Here is a 20,319-nt window from a genome sequence, read left to right as displayed (position 1 = left end):
GCACTGGGAGGTGTGGTTGTGTCCACTGGAAACGATGTGGAGGTGCCGGTGTTGGACTGGGGTGGATAAAGTTAAAAATCACACAACACCAGGTTATCTTCCAAATGGTTTATTTGGAAGCACTGGCTTTTTTAGATTAGATTACTTACAGTGTGGAAACAGGCCCTTCGGCCCAACAAGTCCACACCGCCCCGCCGAAGCGCAACCCACCCATACCCCTACATTTACCCCTTACCTAACACTATGGGCAATTTAGCATGGCCAATTCACCTGACCTGCACATCTTTGGACTGTGGGAGGAAACCAGAGCACCCAGAGGAAACCCACGCAGACACGGGGAGAACGTGCAAACTCCACACAGTCAGTCGCCTGAGGCGGGTATTGAACCCGGGTCTCTGGCGCTGTGAGGCAGCAGTGCTAACCACTGTGCCACCATGCCGCCCCAGGCTTTTGGAGCGCTGCTCCTTCATCAGGTAGCTGTGGAGCAGAATCATAAGACACAGAATTTATAGCAAAAGCTGACGATGTCATGCAACTGATAAGATATTGAATAAATCTAGATTGCGGATTAGTCTTTCATCTTTTACCATTGGTTGCAGGTTTTAGTTCATTAATATGTAAACCCCAGAATTACTTTTAATTCACCTTGTCGAGATGGTTTAAGGTTTTATAAAAATAGGTGACATCTCAGCTCAGATACTGCATAAAAGGTGTGATGTTCGAGTCTGTATCCCAATCTTGAATCCGATTTGTTCTATTAACCAAAGTGGGAATTTATAAAATATTACATGGATTATAAAATATTACATGCAGTGTGTGTGGCTTTTGAGCAAAATTGAATATATCTGCAAATATAATTCTGCAAATGCAAATTCACCCCATAGACTTATGTGAGACTGTGTGCGCACGAGAGTGTGCGTGCATGCGAGTTTGTGCATGCATGCTAATGAAGTGTGTGTTTGATGGAGTATAAGCTTGTGAGACGGTGTGAGTGTTAGGGTGTGTGTGAGAGTGTCCGAAAGAGCGTGACAGATGAAGGGAAGACGTTGCATTTTGCTAAAACAAGGGCAGAACTTGTCCAGTTAATGGTAGGGCCTTGTTTTATGTTGGAGAACAGAGAGACATGGTGGGGGAGGGGTTCAGGTACATAAAGTTAAACATTTCTCAACACCAGGTTATCGTCCAACTGGTTTATTTGGAAGCACAAGCAGCTCCTTCATGGGGTGTTTGTGGAGCAGGAACATAAGACACAATCACCTGATGAAGGAGCAACGCTCCAAAAGCTGTGCTTACAAATGAGCCTGTTGGAGTATCACCTGGTGTGGTGTGAATTTTAACTTCGTACACCCCAGTCCAACATTGGCATCTCCAAATCGGGGACATAGTTCTTTGGAAGTTGCATCATTGGTAGACAGGGTTGTGAAAGAGGCGTTTAGCACACTTTCCTTCATTGTTCACACCGTTCAGTGCAGGAGTTGGGACATCACGTTGAGGTTGTACAGGATATTGGTGAGACCACGTGGAGAGGACTGAGTACACTTCTGTTCGCCCTATCGACGACCACAAGTTGTCGGGTGACCTTATTTCGATTTATAAAGTCATGGAGCGTGTAGGAAAGGTAGGAATCACAGGGGGAAGAAAGGGTGGATCTCCCTTTTTTAACTTCTCTTGGCATTCAGACACTTCAATTCTGTCAGGAACAACAGCATCGCCAGAGAGCAGACTGCACATGCTCGCCAGCGTCTGGATGAAACTGCGCATGCTCCTCACTGCACGCAAAGCCCGCCTCGCGACTTTCTTTTGGTGGGCCAATCGGAAGTCTTGGAGGACCGGAAGGTGACTGGTCCTCCTGCCAATCAGTGCCTTCCTATTGTCTGACTGCAGAAGTTGGAACACGAGCTTCGGAAGCTGCTGCTGCTCTGTCTCTGAATGGAGAGTGAGTTTGTTCCAGACTGCAACCTCCTTACTCTGTCAACCATCTGTGAGTACGGCACTCTCTTCTCAACTCCTTTTCCTTTTTTTTCATTCTTGGATTCAATCTTTTTTCTTCCCTTTCCTTTCGGTTGCTGCAAATGAATGCACGGCGTGGACCGATTCGGGAAAAGGTTTTCATAAACAGAGAGTGGTTCATATATGGAATGAATGTCCAGTGGTAGTGGTGGATGCACTACTCCAACAAGACCTCACCAACCCTCAGAAGAGCAACCCACCCAGATCCACTCCCCTACACCTGACACTACAGGCAATTTAGCATGGCCAATTCACCTAACCCGCACATCTTTGGACTGTGGGAAGAAACCAGAGCACCCGGAGGAAACCCACACAGACAGTTGCCCGAGGCAGGAATTGAACCCGGGTCTCTGGCGCTGTGAGGCAGCATTGCTACACACTGTGCCACCGTGCCATTTAGGACAGATGAGGAGGAACTGCTTTTCCTTGAGAGTAGTCAATCTATGGAGTTCTCTGCCAAAGGAATCAGTAGAGGCATCTTCATTAAGTATATTCAAGACACAATTGGATGGGTTTTCATGGTCAGGGAATTAAGGGTAGTTGGGATAATGCAGGGAGGAAGAGCTGAGCCAATGGATATATCAGCCACGATCAGCTCGGATTTCAGTTTCCCACAGAGTAAGATATTGGTCTGTTCTCTGCTCTGCTGGATTTCTGCTGAAGCCTTGATCCCCACCCCCACACCTTCTGGAACAATAAAACATTCAGTTATTCAAGACTCAAGCCACAATCTCTCAGACACAGAGTGTAGTCCTAGCTGGGAATCAAACAAGAGAAACAGAACAAAATTAGAAATAAATAAATGCTCATGCTTAATGTTTGTTCATGAGGAAGTAAACCAGAAATAGGGTTCTCCCAGGATTCTTATAGTGCCCCTCTTGAGGCATTCTCTCACCCTAACATCTAACTATTCATACCCCGCTATGATTTACAACAATATTTACACCAACAGAAATAAAGCATCTGTTATCAAGTAGACATAGGGATATACAGCACAAAATAGACTTTTCTCTGTCTCATTCACACACATACATCCATGGGGGTGAATTTGTATTTGCAGAATTATATTTGCAGAGACATTCTATTTTTCTCAAAAATGCACAATCTGCAGGCTGTTCAATCCATGTAATATTTTGTAAGTTCCACTTTGGAAATAGAACCAGTCTGACTCAAGATTGGGATACAGACAGACTCTGAATTCACACCTTTAATGCATTGTCAGATCTGAGATGTCACGTTTTGTTATAAAACTTTGAGTTATCTCAAGAAGATGTCTTTCAGGAAATTCTGGGATTTACAAATGAATGATATGAGCAGCCCATACTAAAAGATGAAAGACTTAACAATCCAGTGTTTTTCTACCTATCATTTCAGTGCACTGTAATGTTTTTCCATCCATTCTGTGCCTTATGATTTTATTCTCCACAATTACCTGATGAAGGAGCCATGCTCTTGAGTGCTAGTCATAGAGTCATAAAGCTGTACAGCACGGAAACAGACCCTTCGGCCCAACTCATCCATGCTGACCAGATATTCCAACCCAATCTAATCCCCCCTGGCTGCACCCGGCCCATATCCCTCCAAACCCTTCCTATTCATATACCCAACCAAATGCCTCGAAAACATTGCAATTGTACCCACCTCCACCACTTCCTCTGGCAGTTCATTCCATACATGCACAACCCTCTGCATGAAAAGTTGTCCCTTAGGCTCCTTTTAAATCTTTCCCTTCTCACCTTAAACCTATGCCTTCTGGTTTTTGACTCCCCCACACTGGCGGGTAAAGACCTAGGCTATTTGCCCTATCTATGCCCCTCACGATTTTATAAACCTCTCTAAGGTCACCCCACAGGCTCTGATGCTCCAGGGTAAAATAAATGCCCCAGCCCCCCTCTCAGTCTGTGTAACCGGTTAAAGCTCTTTTCCAAAGTCAGTTCACTGGGACACACACACTCATTCTGTGTAACCAGTTAAAGCTCAGTTCACTGGTGTGTTCCTCTCTGAATGCTCCTCTGCTCACACTGATGTCCAGTACCTTTTGAAGCAGGTCGAACGGATTTCTCTTTCCAGATTCAACCCCCCCCCAATGATATTGAGTGACCCTGTCAGATCTTGTTATGGAATTTCTTCCAAGATTTCTGTCTGCAGATGCTCCCCTTCTGATACCCTGTTAGCAAAGTTGAAACAAGTCATCCCTGTCTGTACCGAATAGAAATTCTGATTATATTGTATGTGTCTGTGTTTAAAGTACTAACCCAGTAACATACAAATGGTACTATTGATTTAAAATACACAGGAGACGTGAGGAAGGAGATGTCAGGACCTGGCATTCTCTGAACCCTACCAGGGTGTTCCAAGTGGTAGTGCAAAAATTTCAAAATGAAGTAGATGGCCATAGAGCTATACAGTACAGAAACAGTCCATCTCGTCCATGCTGACTAGATATCTGAAATTAATCTATCCTATTTACCAGCACTTGGCCCATATCCCTCTAAACCCTACCCATTCATGTACCCATCCAGCTGCCTTTTGAATGTTGTATTTGGACCAGCCTCCACCACTTCCTCCTGCAGCTCATTCTATACATTTACTACCCTCTGTGTGAAAAGGTTGCCCCTCAGATCTCTTTTGGGTTTTTTTCCGCCCTCACCGGAAACCTGTGCTCTCTTGTTCTGGACCTCCCCCTCCCCCCACCGCAGGGAAAAGATTTTGCCTATTTATCCTATCCATGCGCTTCATGATTTTATAAACCTCTATAAGGTCACCCCTTAGCCTCCAACGCTCCAGGGAAAACAGCCCTAGCCTCCCTTTAGCTCAAATCCTCCAACCCTGGCAATATCCTTGTAAATGTTTCTGAGCCCTTTCAAGTTTCACAACATCTTACTGATAGGAAGGAAACCAGAATTGTGTGCAATGTTCCAAATGTGGCCTAACCAATGTCCTGTACTGCGACAACACAACTTCCCAAATCCTATACTCAGAGGATTGGGAAAGTTTTCAAAACTTACAAAAGACAACCGGGAAAGAATGGAAGGAAAAACCAAACCTTTGAAGGTCAGCTTGGAGGCATCAAGGTCTCAGGACAGGGGGGTGGGGATGACCCCAGCTATGGGCCACGTGTGAGCAAACGGTTCCAGATTGATTTACGATATCTGGTCGGTACAGACGAGTTGGATCGAAGGGTCTGTTTCTGTACTGTATACCTCTATGACTCTGGCTTTCCACTAATGTTTGCCCTATCAGTATATTCAATTTCTCTCTGGTGTCATTTTGCTTCCCCTTCCCGGGGATGTTAACCATTTTGTGTCTGGTTGTTCCTAAAGAAGCTGCGTGGCAGGTTCACCCTGAATTGACACACATTGTGTTTGCTTCCCAAAATCAGACCTGCTCACTCTCAGCAGGATCCCAGTGTTGTGAAAGATATTAACTTTCAGGTGGTGGTATCGAAAATTCAGAGAGATGTCAGTCTTGATGTTTTTGCTTTTCTGCCCCTGTAAGATCCTGAATCAGCACCTTCAGGGGAATTGGTTAGAGGGGAGTGAGAACAGAGGGGGAGAGAGAGTGGGATGGTGCTTTCAATTTTGTGGAATAATAAAAGAAAAGAATATTCGGCAGAAAGTAGAATTGCTTGTTCAGAATTTCCACCCTGCACTGGCAGTGATGACTTTTGTAATCTCTTTTTACAGCGTATTTGAAGATCTGATGGCAGAAGTTTCTCAATCAACAGATGAAGGGCTTATGCCCAAACCATTGACCCTCCTGCTCCTCGGATGCTGTCTGACATCCCTGTGCTTTTCCAGTGCCACATTTTTCGACTGACTCTCCAGCATTTGCGATCCTCACTTCGCCGTGAATGTCTGACAGTCTTTCAGTCCACCAGGACCGCAACGATTTTCGACTGATTTCTGTGAGAGGGATCAAAGCTTTTTGGTTCCTGACTGAGTGAGTATGTTTTCAGCATCACTGGGACTGGACGAGAGACCCCACTGTTGCAGCGCACTGTGCGTGGAGCGTGTAGCAGCTATACGACCTGGAAAGAGGAATTCACAACAGGAAGGGGCTGGAAATTCGATTGTGTGCGGCTGAAGCATCATCCATGGAGAAACCTGAGGAATCCCGCCCCGTGGAGAAACTGTGGAAGTGTGGCGACTGTGGGAAAGGCTTCCGTTTCCCGTCTGCCCTGGAGACTCATCGGCGCAGTCACACCGGGGAGAGGCCATTCCCCTGCCCTGTCTGCGGGAAGGCCTTCAGACATTCCTCCCACCTGCTGGCCCACCAGCAGGACCACACAGGGGAAAGGCCCTTCAGCTGTCCCGATTGTGGGAAGGCCTTCATGTTTTTCTCTGCCCTGTTGGCCCACCAGCGGGTCCACACGGGGGAGAGGCCCTTCAGCTGCTCTGAGTGCTGGAAGGCCTTCAGCAATTACTCCAGCCTCCAGACCCACCAGCGGATCCACACGGGGGAGAGGCTCTTCAACTGCCCTGAGTGCGGGAAGGCCTTTACTCGGGTCTCCCCCCTGCTGACCCACCAGCGGGTCCACACGGGGGAGAGGCCCTTCAGCTGCCCCGAGTGCGGGAAGGCCTTTACTCAGGTCTCCACCCTGCTGACCCACCAGTGGGTCCACACGGGGGAAAGGCCCTTCAGCTGCCCCGAGTGTGGGAAGGCCTTCAGCACATCTTCCACCCTGCTGAGGCACCAGCAGGTCCACACCGGGGAGAGGCCGTTCACCTGCTCTCAGTGCGGGAAGGGCTTCACCCGCTCCTCCCACCTGCGGAAGCACCAGTGAGTTCACGTGCCATCGCAGGGGGATTGAAGGAGTAACGGTCAAGTGCCATTATCGATTGGACTATCAATCCGGTTCCGGCGACTCCCGGGTTTGAATCCCACCACGACAGATGGCAGGGGGAGTGGGTGGTGTGGGGGAGAAAGCCCCCATCTGATTCACTCTCTCCCTTGTTAGGAAAGGGAACCGCCATTGTGGGAGAGTATTCATTCAGTCGTTCCATCAGCATCCTTCACTCGGTCTGGCCTACACATGACTCCAGACCCACAGCAGTCTGGTTGACTCTGCACTGCCCTCTCCCCACTGGCAAATGAGCAGGGAGAAACTTACCAGGATACAGGGTATGGGTTGAAATTGCTGAGTGTGGCAATACTTCCTCCGGATTACGGCTGTAACAAGGATCCAATTACAACCTGGTGCTGCCCAATAGTAAAGACAGTGGGGTGTGTGTGGGCTTTGATCTTGAGCTGTTTAAAAAGCAGTTACTTTGTCTATGCCTTTTTGCAGGGGGGAATCTGAAGATGTAACTAAGTTGAGTCACAATAAAGGTTACCTGAACTTACCGCCGGGCTCAGACTCTCATTGAAAGCTTTGAGCTGGAAGACGTTTTTAGTTTAAAGCTGCTCCTTCGTTTCAGCCTCCTGCACTGAGTTTCCAATGTCATGTATCAGATGGAGCAGTGAATGAGAAGCTAGTATCGTGAGAAATTGTAAATCTTTCAGGTACTGCGTTGTTTCATCAGCATTGTAAAGTTTACTGACAGCACCAGGAGGTGTGGGCTGTGTTCACTAGAAATGATGTGGAGGTGTCGGTATTAGTCTGGGTTGATAAAGTTAAAAAGAAATCACCCAATACCAGGTTGTTGTCCAACAGGTTTATTTGGAAGCACTAGCTTTCTGAGTGCTGCTCCTTCATCGGGTAGCTGTGGAGCCGCATTGTAAGACACAGAATGTATATCAAAAGATCAGTATCATGCAACTGATGGAATATATTGAACAAGCCTAGATTGCTGTCAAGTCTTTCATCTCTTAGAATGGGTGTAGGTTTTGGTTCATTAATGTGTAACTGCCAGAACATCTCTTAAGTCACATTCTTGAGATGACTTAAGGTTTTATAAAAAAGATGACATCTCCGCTCAGACAATGCATTTAAAGGTGTGAGAATTGAGTCTGAAAATGTGTTGCTGGAAAAGCACAGCAGGTCAGGCAGCATCCAAGGAGCAGGAGAATCGACGTTTCGGGCATGAGCCCTTCTTCAGGAAAGGTCTGAAGAAGGGCTCATGCCCGAAACGTCGATTCTACTGCTACTTGGATGCTGCCTGACCTGCTGCGCTTTTACAGCAACACCTTTTCAGCTCTGATCTCCAGCATCTGCAGTCCTCACTTTCTTCCTGAGAATTGAGTCTGACAGTATTCTAATCTTGAGTCAGACTGGTTCTATTTCCAAATTCATAAAATATTACATGGATTGACTGTCTGGAAATTGTGTGCTTTTTCAGCAAAATTGAATACATCTGCAAATATAATTCTGCCAATACAAATTCACCCCATAGAATTGTGTGTGGGTGCATGTGAATTTGTGCGTGAGAGTGTGTACATGCTTGGTAAAGTGTGAGTGTGATGGAGTATAAGCCTGAGAGAGTATTGGGGTGTGTGTGTGTGTGTGTGTGAGGGGGAGCATGTGTGAGAGAGGTATTAATACAAGCAAGGGGTTGCATTTTGCTAAAACAAGAAAGGGCAGGACTTGTACAGATAATGGTAGGGCCCTGGGTCATGTTATAGAACAGACAGACATGGGGGAGTGGTGTTCAGGTACATAGTTCGTTAGAAGTTGCATCACTGATAGACAGGGTAGTTAAGAAGGTATTTAGCAGCAGAGCATTCATTGTTCACACCATTGAGTACAGGGGTTGGGACATCATGTTGAGGTTGTATGGGATGTTGGTGAGGCCACTTTCAGAGTACTGAGTACAGTTCTGATGGCCCTGTAATCTGAAGTATTCTTATCACAGAGGGTTCGGTAAAGATTTACCAGGAAGTTCCAGGACAGGAGGGTTTGAGTTATAGGGAGAGGCTGGGACTTTATTCACTGGAGGAGAGGAGATGAGGGGGTGACATCATTAAGATTGATAAAATAAGGTGTGGAGGTAAGCTGAATAGCAAAGGGTTCTTGCTTAGCATCGGGGAGCTCAAAACTTGGGGGCATATTACTTAAGGTGGGGAGAGAGATTTGAAAGGAACCGGAGGGGCATCATTTTGAAAGAGGGTGGCTTTGTATGTGGAATGAACTTAGTGACGATGTGGTAGTTGCCGGCACATTTACAACGTTTAAACAGCATTTGGATAGGTACATGAATAGAAAGGTTTAGAGGGATATGGGCCAAATGCAGGTAAGTGGGACTGGTTTCGTTTGGAATCCTGGTCGGCATGGACGAATTGGACCGAAGGGTCTGTTTCTGTGCTGCATACCTTTATTGAAACCAGTAGAATTCTGAAAGGGGCTTGACAGGATAGATGTAGATAAAATGGATACTATATGAGGAGGGTCATACAATCCCAACAATGTGAATGCAGGCCATTCAGCCCATCTATTCCTCTCTGGCCCTCTGAACAGTATCCCAGCCATATCCAACCCCTTACTCCATATTTCCATGGCCAAGCCACCCTAACCTGTACATCCCTGGTCACTATGGGTAACTTAGCACGGCCAATCCTCCCTAACCTACACCCGAATCTATAAATTACCTTCTCAAGAATGTAATTTAAATGAAGAGCTTTTCTAAGAAAAATGTCAGTCTGACTCAACGTTGCGACACAGACAGAATTCACACCTATTGTCTCTACTTATAAATAGGGCAACGTCTCTTCGAAATGGAGATTCATTTAGATATAACTGCGTGACTTTACATATAAAGATATCCCTTTGAATGTGCCACATCCCTTTGAAATGTAATCTCGTCCATTTACATCTCTTCATTTTAACGGGGTATTTCCGCAAATATTCATGTCCCTTTAAAATGCAGATTGCCCCCTTTAGATATGATGCCGTTCCGTTCGATGTGGGAATCTCTGTTTAAATTGAGCCGTGAGCTTTCCCAATGTAGACAGGGCTCCTGGAAACGTGGCAGTGTCCCCCCTGCAGCTGCAGAGCGAGACAGGAGAGTTTGTTTTTGTGAATGAGCAGTTGTAGCGCGAGGTGGCTGTTGCTTGGTGACGGTGAGGTTCCCCCGGCCCCGCCCATCCCCCCGTGCAGACGTCACGCGGGGGCGAAGGCGGTTGGGAGGAGAAGTCGCTCGAGCGGGGAAGCGGCGGGAGGGCGGCCGTTAGGAAAATGGCGCCGTGCGGCCCGGGGCAGACACCCGTCACTGGGCACCGCCGCCTTCCTGGCGCAGCTGCTGTGTCACGGCCACACCGGCCGGCTGTACAGCAGGCAGGAGCCGGTGAGCATTCTGGAGGCGGATGGGGTTAAGGGCCTGCTTGGGAACTCGTCGGCCGCCTGGGTGGTGGAGTTCTACTGGTCGTGGGGCGGCCCCTGTGTCAACTATGGGGCTACCTGGAAGGTACTGGGCCCGGGAGGTGAAAGGTGAGGCAGGTTGTGGGGGGACGGAGGGGAAGGAATGTGGGGCCTGTCCTGTCATAGTGACATTTTACACTCACTTTCCATCTACTTTTACTGGGGCTTGTGCTGTTTGCCCCCTCACTGTGTGTTTAATCCTTGTGCTGTTTACCCCCTCACTGTTTGTTTAATCCTTGTGCTGTTTACCCCCTCACTGTTTGTTTAATCCTTGTGCTGTTTACCCTTTGCTGTTACTTGTGCAATTGCTGAGGGTAGTGTGTAAATACTAGTGAAGGAGATTATGCACCAGCATGTATATGTTCCTCAGTCATTGAAGGGGCAGGACCTGTTGAGAATGGTTAGTAAAGCATGTGGTGCACTAAGCCTTGTTAACATGGCTTGTTATTTGGAGAAGTAGACTTTATTATTTAGAGTCACAGAGATGTACAGCACGGAAACAGACCCATTCGGTCCAACCTGTCCATGCCAACCAGATATCCTAAATTAATCTAGTCCCATTTGCCAGCACTTTGCTCATATCCCTCTAATCCCTTCCTATTCATATACCCATCTAGATGTGTTTTAAATGCTGTAATTATACCGGCTACCACTACTTCCTCCAGCAGTTCATTCCATACATGCACCACCCTCTGCATGGAAAAGTTGCCCCTCAGGTACCTTTAATATCTTTCTGCTCTCACCCTAAACCTAAACCTATACCCTCTAGTTGTGAACCTCACCCCTACACTGACGAAAAGACATTTAAAAAAAAGTTGAGCAGCCAGAGAAAATGCAATAGCTATAAGAGCCACATGGGGAAAAAGAACTGTGGCTCTACCCTTTAGTTCTCCTCTTGGCATTTGAACACTTAAAATCTGTCAATAACACCAGCATCGCCACAGCGTATTGTGTCTGTTCCGCGCACCTGCTCGCTGGTGTCACCCAACACATTGTCCATGCTCCTCGTTGTCGGCAGAAAAGGTGACATCGCTTGTCTCTGTTCCTAAAGGTCTTCCTTTTATTTCTAAAGCTGTGTCCTCTGGTCCTAGTCTCTCCTACCAATGGAAACATCTTCCAATTTCATTGCATTGTGGGGATGAAGCCCTACCCTGTCCGGTAATTTCTGCTGGTGTGAGAGACTAGGCCTCAAGTTTAGAGGGAGGAGCTTTCAGACAGATGAGGAAGTGCTTTTCCCACAGGGTTGTGAATCTATGGAATAGTCTAGATTAGAGTGGTGCTGGAAAAGCACAGCAAGTCAGGCAGCATCCGAGGAGCAGGAAAATCGATGTTTTGGGCAAAATGCCTTTGTATGTGAGTTTGTGTATAAGACTGTGCATCAGTGAGTGTGTATTTGCATGTGTGCATGCTTGATAAAGTGTGATTGTGATGGAGAATGAGCCTGCAAGAGGGTGTGTGTGTGTGTTGAGAGGGTGCTGTATGTGTATGTCTGAGAGAGAGCGTGTGAATGAGAGAGGTATGGATATAAGTGAGGGGTTGCATTTTACTAAAATAAAGGAGGGCAGGACTTGTACAGGTAATGTTAGGGCCTGGGTTGTGTTGTAGAACAGAGACCCGGGGGTGTTCGTGTTCATTGATCTTGAAAGTTCCATCATTGGTAGACGGGGGTGAAGAAGGTGTTCCGCACACTTAGACCATAAGACATAGGAGTGGAAGTAAGGCCATTCGGCCCATCGAGTCCACTCCGCCATTCAATCATGGCTGATGCGCATTTCAGCTCCACTTACCAGCGTTCTCCCCGTAGCCCTTAATTCCTCTAGACAACAAGAATCTATCAATCTCGGCCTTGAAGACATTTAGCGTCCCGGCTTCCACTGCACTCCGTGGCAATGAATTCCACAGGCCCACCACTCTCTGGCTGAAGAAATGTCTCCGCATTTCTGTTCTGAAATGACCCCCTCTAATTCTAAGGCTGTGTCCACGGGTCCTTGTCTCCTCGTCTAACTGAAACAATTTCCTAGCATCCACCTTTTCCAAGCCATGTATTATTTTGTACGTCTCTATTAAGTCTCCCCTCAATCTTCTAAACTCCAATGAATACAATCCCAGTATCCTCAGCCGTTCCTCATATGTTAGACCTGTCATTCCAGGGATCATCCGTGTGAATCTCCACTGGACACGTTCCAGTGCCAGTATGTCCTTCCTGAGGTGTGGGGACCAAAACTGGACACAGTACTCCAAATGGGGCCTAACCAGAGCTTTATAAAGTCTTAGTAGTACATCTCTGCTTTTGTATTCCAACCCTCTTGAGATAAGAGACAACATTGCATTCGCTTTCTTAATCACGGACTCAACCTGCATGTTTACCTTTAGAGAATCCTCGACTAGCACTCCCAGATCCCTTTGTGCTTTGGCTTGATTAATTTTCTCACCATTTAGAAAGTAGTCTATGCTTTTATTCTTTTTGCCAAAGTGCAAGACCTCGCACTTGCTCACGTTAAATTCCATCAGCCATTTCCTGGACCACTCTCCCAACCTGTCTAGATCCTTCTGTAGCCTCCCCACTTCCTCAGTACTACCTGCCTGTTCACCTAACTTCGTATCATCGGCAAACTTCGCTAGAATGCCCCCGGTTCCCTCATCCAAATCATTAATATATAATGCGAACAGCTGTGGCCCCAGCACCGAACCCTGCGGGACACCGCTCGTCACCGGTTGCCATTCTGAAAAAGAACCTTTTATCCCAACTCTCTGCCTTCTGTTAGACAGCCAATCCTCAATCCATCCCAGCAGCTCACCTCGAACACCATGGGCCCTCACCTTGCTCAGCAGCCTCCCGTGTGGCACCTTATCAAAGGCCTTTTGAAAGTCTAGATAGACCACATCCACTGGGTTTCCCTGGTCTAACCTACTTGTTACCTCTTCAAAAAATTCCAACAGGTTTGTCAGGCATGACCTCCCTTTACTAAATCCATGTTGACTTGTTCTAATCAGACTCTGCTCTTCCAAGAATTTAGAAACCCCATCCTTAATGATGGATTCTAGAATTTTACCAACAACCGAGGTTAAGCTGATTGGCCTATAATTTTCCATCTTTTGCCTTGATCCTTTCTTGAACAAGGGGATTACAACAGCCATCTTCCAATCATCCAGGACCTTTCCTGACTCCAGTGACTCTTGAAAGATCTCAACCAATGCCTCTGCTATTTCCTCAGCCACCACTCAGAACTCTAGGGGTATCCCATCGGGGCCAGGAGATTTATCAATTTTAAGACTTTTTAACTTTTCTAGCACTATCTCTTTCGTAATGGCAACCATACTCAACTCAGCCCCGTGACACCCTTTAATTTTTGGGATATTACTCATGTCTTCCACTGTGAATACTGACGCAAAGTACTTGTTAAGTTCTCCTGCTATTTCCTTATCTCCCATCACTAGGCTTCCTGCATCAGTTTGAAGTGGCCCAATGTCTACTTTTGCCTGTCGTTTGTTTCTTATGTACGGAAAGAAACTTTTACTATTATTTCTAATATTACTGGCTAGCCTACCTTCATATTTGATCCTCTCATTTCTTATTACACTCTTTGTTATCCTCTGTTTGCTTTTGTATCCTTCCCAATCTTCTGATTTCCCACTGTTCTTAGCCACTTTATAGGATCTCTCTTTTTCTTTAATACATTTCCTGACTTCCTTTGTCAGCCAAGGTTGTCTAATCCCTCCCCGGTTAATCTTTCTTTTCTTGGGAATGAACCTCTGTACAGTGTCCTCAATTATACCTACAAACTCCTGCCATTTTTGCTCTACTGAGTCTTCATTGTTCACATAGGTAAAACCTACCTCTTGCAAAAATGCCATCCCTTATTCCCAATTCCTCCGCCTCCGCCGTATCTGCTCCCAGGAGGACCAGTTCCACCACAGAACACACCAGACGGCCTCCTTTAGAAACCGCAATTTCCCTTCCCACGTGGTTAAAGATGCCCTCCAACGCATCTCGTCCACATCCCGCACCTCCGCCCCCACCCCTCCAACCGTAACAAGGACAGAATGCCCCTGGTGCTCACCTTCCACCCTACCAACCTTTGCATAAACCAAATCATCCGCCGACATTTCCGCCACCTCCAAAAAGACCCCACCACCAGGGATATATTTCCCTCCCCACCCCTTTCGGCCTTCCGCAAAGTTCGTTCCCTCTGTGACTACCTGGTCAGGCCCACGTGCCCCCTACAACCCACCCTCCCATCCTGGCACCTTCTTCTGCCACCGCAGGAACTGCAAAACCTGTGACCACACCACCTCCCTCACCTCCATTCAAGGCCCTAAAGGAGCCTTCCACATTCATCAAAGTTTTACCTGCACATCCCCTAATATCATTTATTGTATCCGTTGCTCCCGATGCAGTCTCCTCTACATTAGGGAGACTGGACGCCTCCTAGCAGAGTGCTTTAGGGAACATCTCCGGGACACCCGTACCAATTAACCTCACCGCCCCGTGGCCCAACATTTCAACTCCCCCTCCCACTCTGCCGAGGACATGGAGCTCCTGGGCGTCTTTCACCGCCGCTCCCTCACCACCAGACGCCTGGAGGAAGAACGCCTCATCTTCTGCCTTGGAACACTTCTACCCCAGGGCATCAATATGGACTTCAACAGTTTCCTCACTTCCCCTTCCCCCACCTCACCCGAGTTCCAAACTTCCAGCTCAGCACTGTCTCCATGACTTGTCCTACCTGCCTATCTTCTTTTCCACCTATCCACTCCACCCTCCCCCCCCCCCCCCCCGCCCCCGACCTATCGGCTTCATCCCCTCCCCCACTCACCTATTGTACTCTATGCTACTTTCTCCCCACCCACACCCTCCTCTAGCTTATCTCTCCATGCTTCAGGCTCTCTGCCTTTATTCCTGATGAAGAGCTTTTGCCCGAAACGTCGATTTTACTGCTCCTCGGATGCTGGCTGAACTGCTGTGCTCTTCCAGCACCACTAATCCAGAATTCATTGTTCACATGCTGAGTACAGGAGTTGGGACATTATGTTGGAGATGCACACAGAAAGTACTTTACTCAGAGGGTGATAGATGTCTGGAATGCATTGCCAACAGAAGTAGAGGCAGGGATGGTAGATTCATTTAAGGTGCATCTGGGCAGGAGAGATCCAAGATGGTGGCGACCCAGCAAGTCTGAGTCTGTCGTGCTCTGTCCAAGACTCAGGCAAAGTGGGCTGCCTGCCTCCACCACACCTGCCAAATCATTTAAATAGCTTTTATTTGAATACAGCTAGTTATTTTGCACCAAACCTGAGCAATTTAGTGCCTCATTAAAATGACTAAAGGAAAGAATGCTCGCAGCACATAGGAACCCCACTCCAGCTGCAGCAGAGGCGTCCGCAGCTGCCCCCGGGGACGTAACTATGGTGGTGAGCCTTGTTGCAGTGATTTCTAAGCTTGAAGAGGAGATCGCCATCTTCATAGAGCAGGTGGGAGTCGCTCTCGGTCACGCTGCAGAAGCACAAGCGAGATATTGAAAGAATCGAACATCGAGTCGGAGGGTCGGAGCTAAAGGTTGCGACCTCCGAGGCTGCTGCAGAATCAGCCGTGGGTCGGGTCTGGACTCTCGAACAGCGAATCCGGGCCTAAGAAGATCACATCAACAACCTCAAAAATCGAGGTCGTCGAGAAAATATTTGTTTGCTGGGCCTTCCCGAACGGGAAGAGGAAGGCCAGTTTACGACGTTTCTGGAGCAGTGGCTTCCACAGTTATTGAATCTGGAGGCTGGATCAGGCCAGGTCAGGGTAGAATGGGCCCACCAGGTTGCAATACACAGGCCAGGCTTGGACCAGCGCCCCCACCCGGTCCTGTTCTGGCTGCAGTGCTTTTTGGAGAAGCCGATGCTCCTGGAAGCTTCCAGAAATCTTGGGAAAGATCCCCAAGCCATGATTTACAAAGGATCCAAGATTATGCTATTTCAGGACTTTCCCCCAGCTCTGGTCCAAAAGAGGAGGGCGTTTAAGGGATTTAAACATTCAGTGCTACCCAGCAGCGCTATGTTTTAGCCACGAAGGGTCCGTGTATAACTTTGGATCGCCGGAGAAGGCCAAGGAATGTTTGGACTCTCTTAGATAAATTGTAAGAGTTCACTCGTGTGGTGAATGATGTTGTTCTGCCCTCCCCTTTCTCTGGTTCACCTTTTTTTTTTTCTCTTTTATTACTTAATATTATCTCCAGGGAGTAGGGAGGGGCGGGCTTATCTGTTCTCCACTCTGCGATTTTCTCCTCTCTTTTTTTGTAAATATATATAGACTGGGTGGTCTAGTAGATTTAGGTGAGGAGGGGTCTCTGCTTTGTCTTATTTGTTTTCTTTCTTTTAAAGCTGGGTTGTTTTCCCCCTGTTATTTTGTATTACCCTAATTAATTATTATCTGCTGAGACTGTAATTTTATAGTTTTATGTTTATACGTGGTATTAACATCACCAAATATATGTAGGTGTTGATGTGGGTGTGTGGGGAGGGGCAGGAGGGTAGGGTACTCATTGTTAACTTTAGCTTGGTCACACACTTGAATTTTCTTCACTTTATTATGGAGTACCTGGGTCGAGGGTGGGGCACTGGTCGGGAGAGGATCTGATGGGTTTTCGGAAAGGAAGTGATTCCCCCGGAAACGTGGGGAAAAATCTCTGTTTAAACATGTTATTTTTTTAATTTAGAAATCGTTTTTTATTATATTAGTGTGAGTGTTATAAAGAATCTCTCTTTTTGTGAATTTTCTATGGTCCAAGCTCAGGGTGTTTTGGATGGGGTTTCTCCTCCCGGGGGTCTCGGACTTGCCTGGACGATTATGGTGTGTCATTCGCTTAAATGGTGCACCTGGAATGTCAAGGGGAGTAATTCTCCAATCAAAAGGAAGAAAATATTACCAAACCTCAAAAAAGAAAGGGTTGATATAGCTCTTCTACAGGAGACCCATTTATTGGATAAAGAACACTTGAAATTACAACAGGGTGGATTTGATCAGGCCTTCTTTTCTTCCTTCAGCTCAAAATGTAGGGGAGTAGTCATTCTTATTTGGAAGAATCTCCCTTTCGAAATCCTAAGTCAGATAAAAGATGAATCTGGACGATAAATACTAATTAAAGCCCTTATAAATGGAGAGGAATATGGGATTTTAAACCAGTTTTGTCCCCTGGCACATCCTTTCAAATTTATAACGGAAGCCTTCTCCAAACTGATGGTTCTTGGTGCTCGTCATACAATTATAGGGGGAGACTTGAATTGCATTATGGAGCCGGAAATAGACAGGATACCCAAGAGTACTGCGGGTGTATCCCCCAGATCTAGACAATTGGCGGATTTGAATCAAGAATTAGGATTAATAGATGTGTGGAGGTGCCTCCACCCGCACGGCAGAGATTTCTCTTTTAACTCTAATCGACATAAATGTCATACTAGAATTGACATGTTTTTTGCCCCCTCGACTTTTTTAAATTCCATATCATCCTGTAAAATAGGTGATATGATAATTTCTGATCACGCTGCTGTGTACATGGAAATCAAGGCTAGGAACAATGAGGCATCCCCCTGACATTGGCGTATGGATTATAGTAAATTTGCAAAATATTTTTCTCAAGAATTTAAAGCTTTCTTGGAAATTAATTCAGGTACGGCTAGTAACCCGTCAATGATGTGGGAGACTATTGAAGCATATGCGCGAGGTCTGATCATTTCATACTCGGTGACCCAGAAAAAATTAAAGGGAGAACAACAGCATCTACTTGCTGCTTGCTTAAAAGCAGCTGAAACAGCATACGCTGACAGACCTTCCATTGCCAAATTACAAAGGGTTATGACCCTTAGGACAGCTCTGAATACCGACTTCACCCAAATGGCAAAGAGGGAAATATTATTTGCAAAACAAAGATTATATGAATTTAGCGATAAACCTGGTAGATACTTCGCATTTCTTGCAAGGAAAAAAAAGGGCCCCTCAAGCTATCACAGCTATCAGGGAAGTGCTGGTACTCTGACTCACATCATAAAGGGATCAACACAATCTTCAGAAAGTTTTATTCTGATCGCAGGATTGTGAAGATAGAGCCAGGAGGAAGCAGTCCTTTTTTAAAAGCCTGGCCTTTCCGGACTTAATCCCGGAACAGGTATCGGTCCTGAATGCTCCCCCAACAACCCAGGAAATACTTGACACAATCAGGCAACTTCAGAGCAGTAAGGCACCTGGCCCAGAGGGCATTCAGGTTGAATTTTACAAAGAGTTCACAGGAGTATTAGCTGGCCCACTTATGGACATGTATAACTACTCATATAAGTCAGGGCTGCCTCCTGCCTTTAGTAAAAAGATGAATATCTCCCTTATTCTCAAAAAAGGAAAGGATCCAGAAGATTGTGCATGATACAGACCAATATCCTTGCTAACTGTAGATTTTAAAATTCTCTCTAAAACATTAGCATTGAGGCTAGAGAGGGCTAGAAAAGAGGAGCAGACTGGATTTATTAAGGGCCGTAGATCATCTAATAATATTAGAAGGGTCTTGAATGTGAATCAAGTCTGTCATCAGGAAAAAATACCAGGAATAGTAGTCTCTTTGGACGCGGAGAAGGCATTTGACAGGGTTGAATGGTCATACCTGTTCTATACATTGGAAAGGTTTGGCATTGGAAATGTATTTGCCAAATGGGTCTCAACACTGTATAATGATCCCAAAGCAGTTGTGATCACCAATGGATTAGGCTCAGGTAGCTTCAGTGTGGGTAGGGGCTGCTGTCCGGGATGTCCTCTCTCTCCGTTGCTATTCGAGCTAATAATTGAACCACTGGCGGAAGCGATAGGGGCTGACTCTAATATAACGGCCCCGAGGGTTGGTACAGGTAAACATAAAATTACCCTATATGTAAATGATCTCCTTTTTCTTAGTAATCCTCTGATGTCCGAGCCCCTCTCCATCCAAGTTATTAATGCATTTTCAGGCTACAAAATTAATTTTTCAAAATCAGAGGCATGCCTCACTAGTATGTCCCACTTATTGGACCGATCCCACTTCCCCTTTCGTTGGTTTCTGGAGGGTTTCTTATACTTGGGCATTTTTATTACCCCAGTATTTGGCCAGCTATCCAAGGCCAATTTTGTGCATCTATTGGAAAGGGTAAGACAGGACCTTCAACGTTGGGGAGACCTTCCAATTTCCTGGCTAGGTAGAATAGCCCTAATTAAAAAAGAATGTCTTGCCCCGTCTCTTATACCCTATGAGAATGCTTCCGGTGATGCTGCCGAGGACGGCACTCCGCAAATTGTATGGTTGGCTGGGTTCTTTCATCTGGAATCCTAGACGGCCCCTCATTAAGTTAAGGAAGCTACAACTTCCACAGGCAAGGGGGGAGGGCTGTATTTTTCAGACTTTAGGAAGTCTCAGTTAAGCTACATAGCTGATTGATTGCGGGTCAGACATGACCCAATCTGGGTGGACATCGAGGCTTCTCAAGTACAGTGCCCTCTTATTAACCTCTTATTTTTAGATCAGATGAAAATCATTACGAGCCACTGTAGAAACCCTACAATACCTTGGAATATAATGCAGCAAAACGAGGGTAATTCACAAAAAAACATCCCCCTATACTCCTATAGTGGGGGCATGGGGTTTTCAATCGGGGCTTATAGATGCCACATTCAAATCCTGGAGATCCAGCAGTATCTCCTGTTTAGGGGATCTGTTTGAGAAGGGGGTCCTGATGTCTTTTGAACAGCTGCATCAGAAATTTGGATTACCTAACGGAGACCTCTTTCGATACTTCTACATTCGAGACTACATACAGAAGATGACTGCGTTATTAGATGTTCTTTATAAATCAGATAGAGAACGTAGATTGTTGTGGCCAATGGGTGTACCCTCGGTCAGCACTCTTTATCATTTATTACGTGATGATGTGTCGGAAAACATGGACCGTCTGCTTAGAACATGGGATCAGGATTTGGGACTGGAAATTTCTACAGAAATGTGGAATGACATCTG

General features: G+C 46.4%; 1 protein-coding gene across 1 annotated transcript in view; it reads left to right on the top strand.

Annotated features, from left to right (window-relative positions):
* The window catches only part of LOC148143647 (uncharacterized), a 267,997-nt gene that overhangs the window by 227,363 nt on the left and 20,315 nt on the right, over positions 1 to 20,319 (top strand). Inside the window, exon 4 of the mRNA XM_087975254.1 lies at positions 6,064 to 6,787. Within this exon, the coding sequence (XP_087831380.1) occupies positions 6,064 to 6,787 (724 nt within the window). The remainder of the gene's footprint in view (positions 1 to 6,063; positions 6,788 to 20,319) is intronic.

This window comes from Chiloscyllium plagiosum, unplaced genomic scaffold (genome assembly GCF_037043375.1).
Source record: "Chiloscyllium plagiosum isolate Xiang-an unplaced genomic scaffold, Cpla_swu_hap1 HiC_scaffold_27, whole genome shotgun sequence".
Classification (NCBI taxonomy): Eukaryota; Metazoa; Chordata; class Chondrichthyes; order Orectolobiformes; family Hemiscylliidae; genus Chiloscyllium; species Chiloscyllium plagiosum.
Note: the sequence above shows the minus strand (reverse complement) of the source record. Positions and strands in the feature narration are given on the sequence as shown.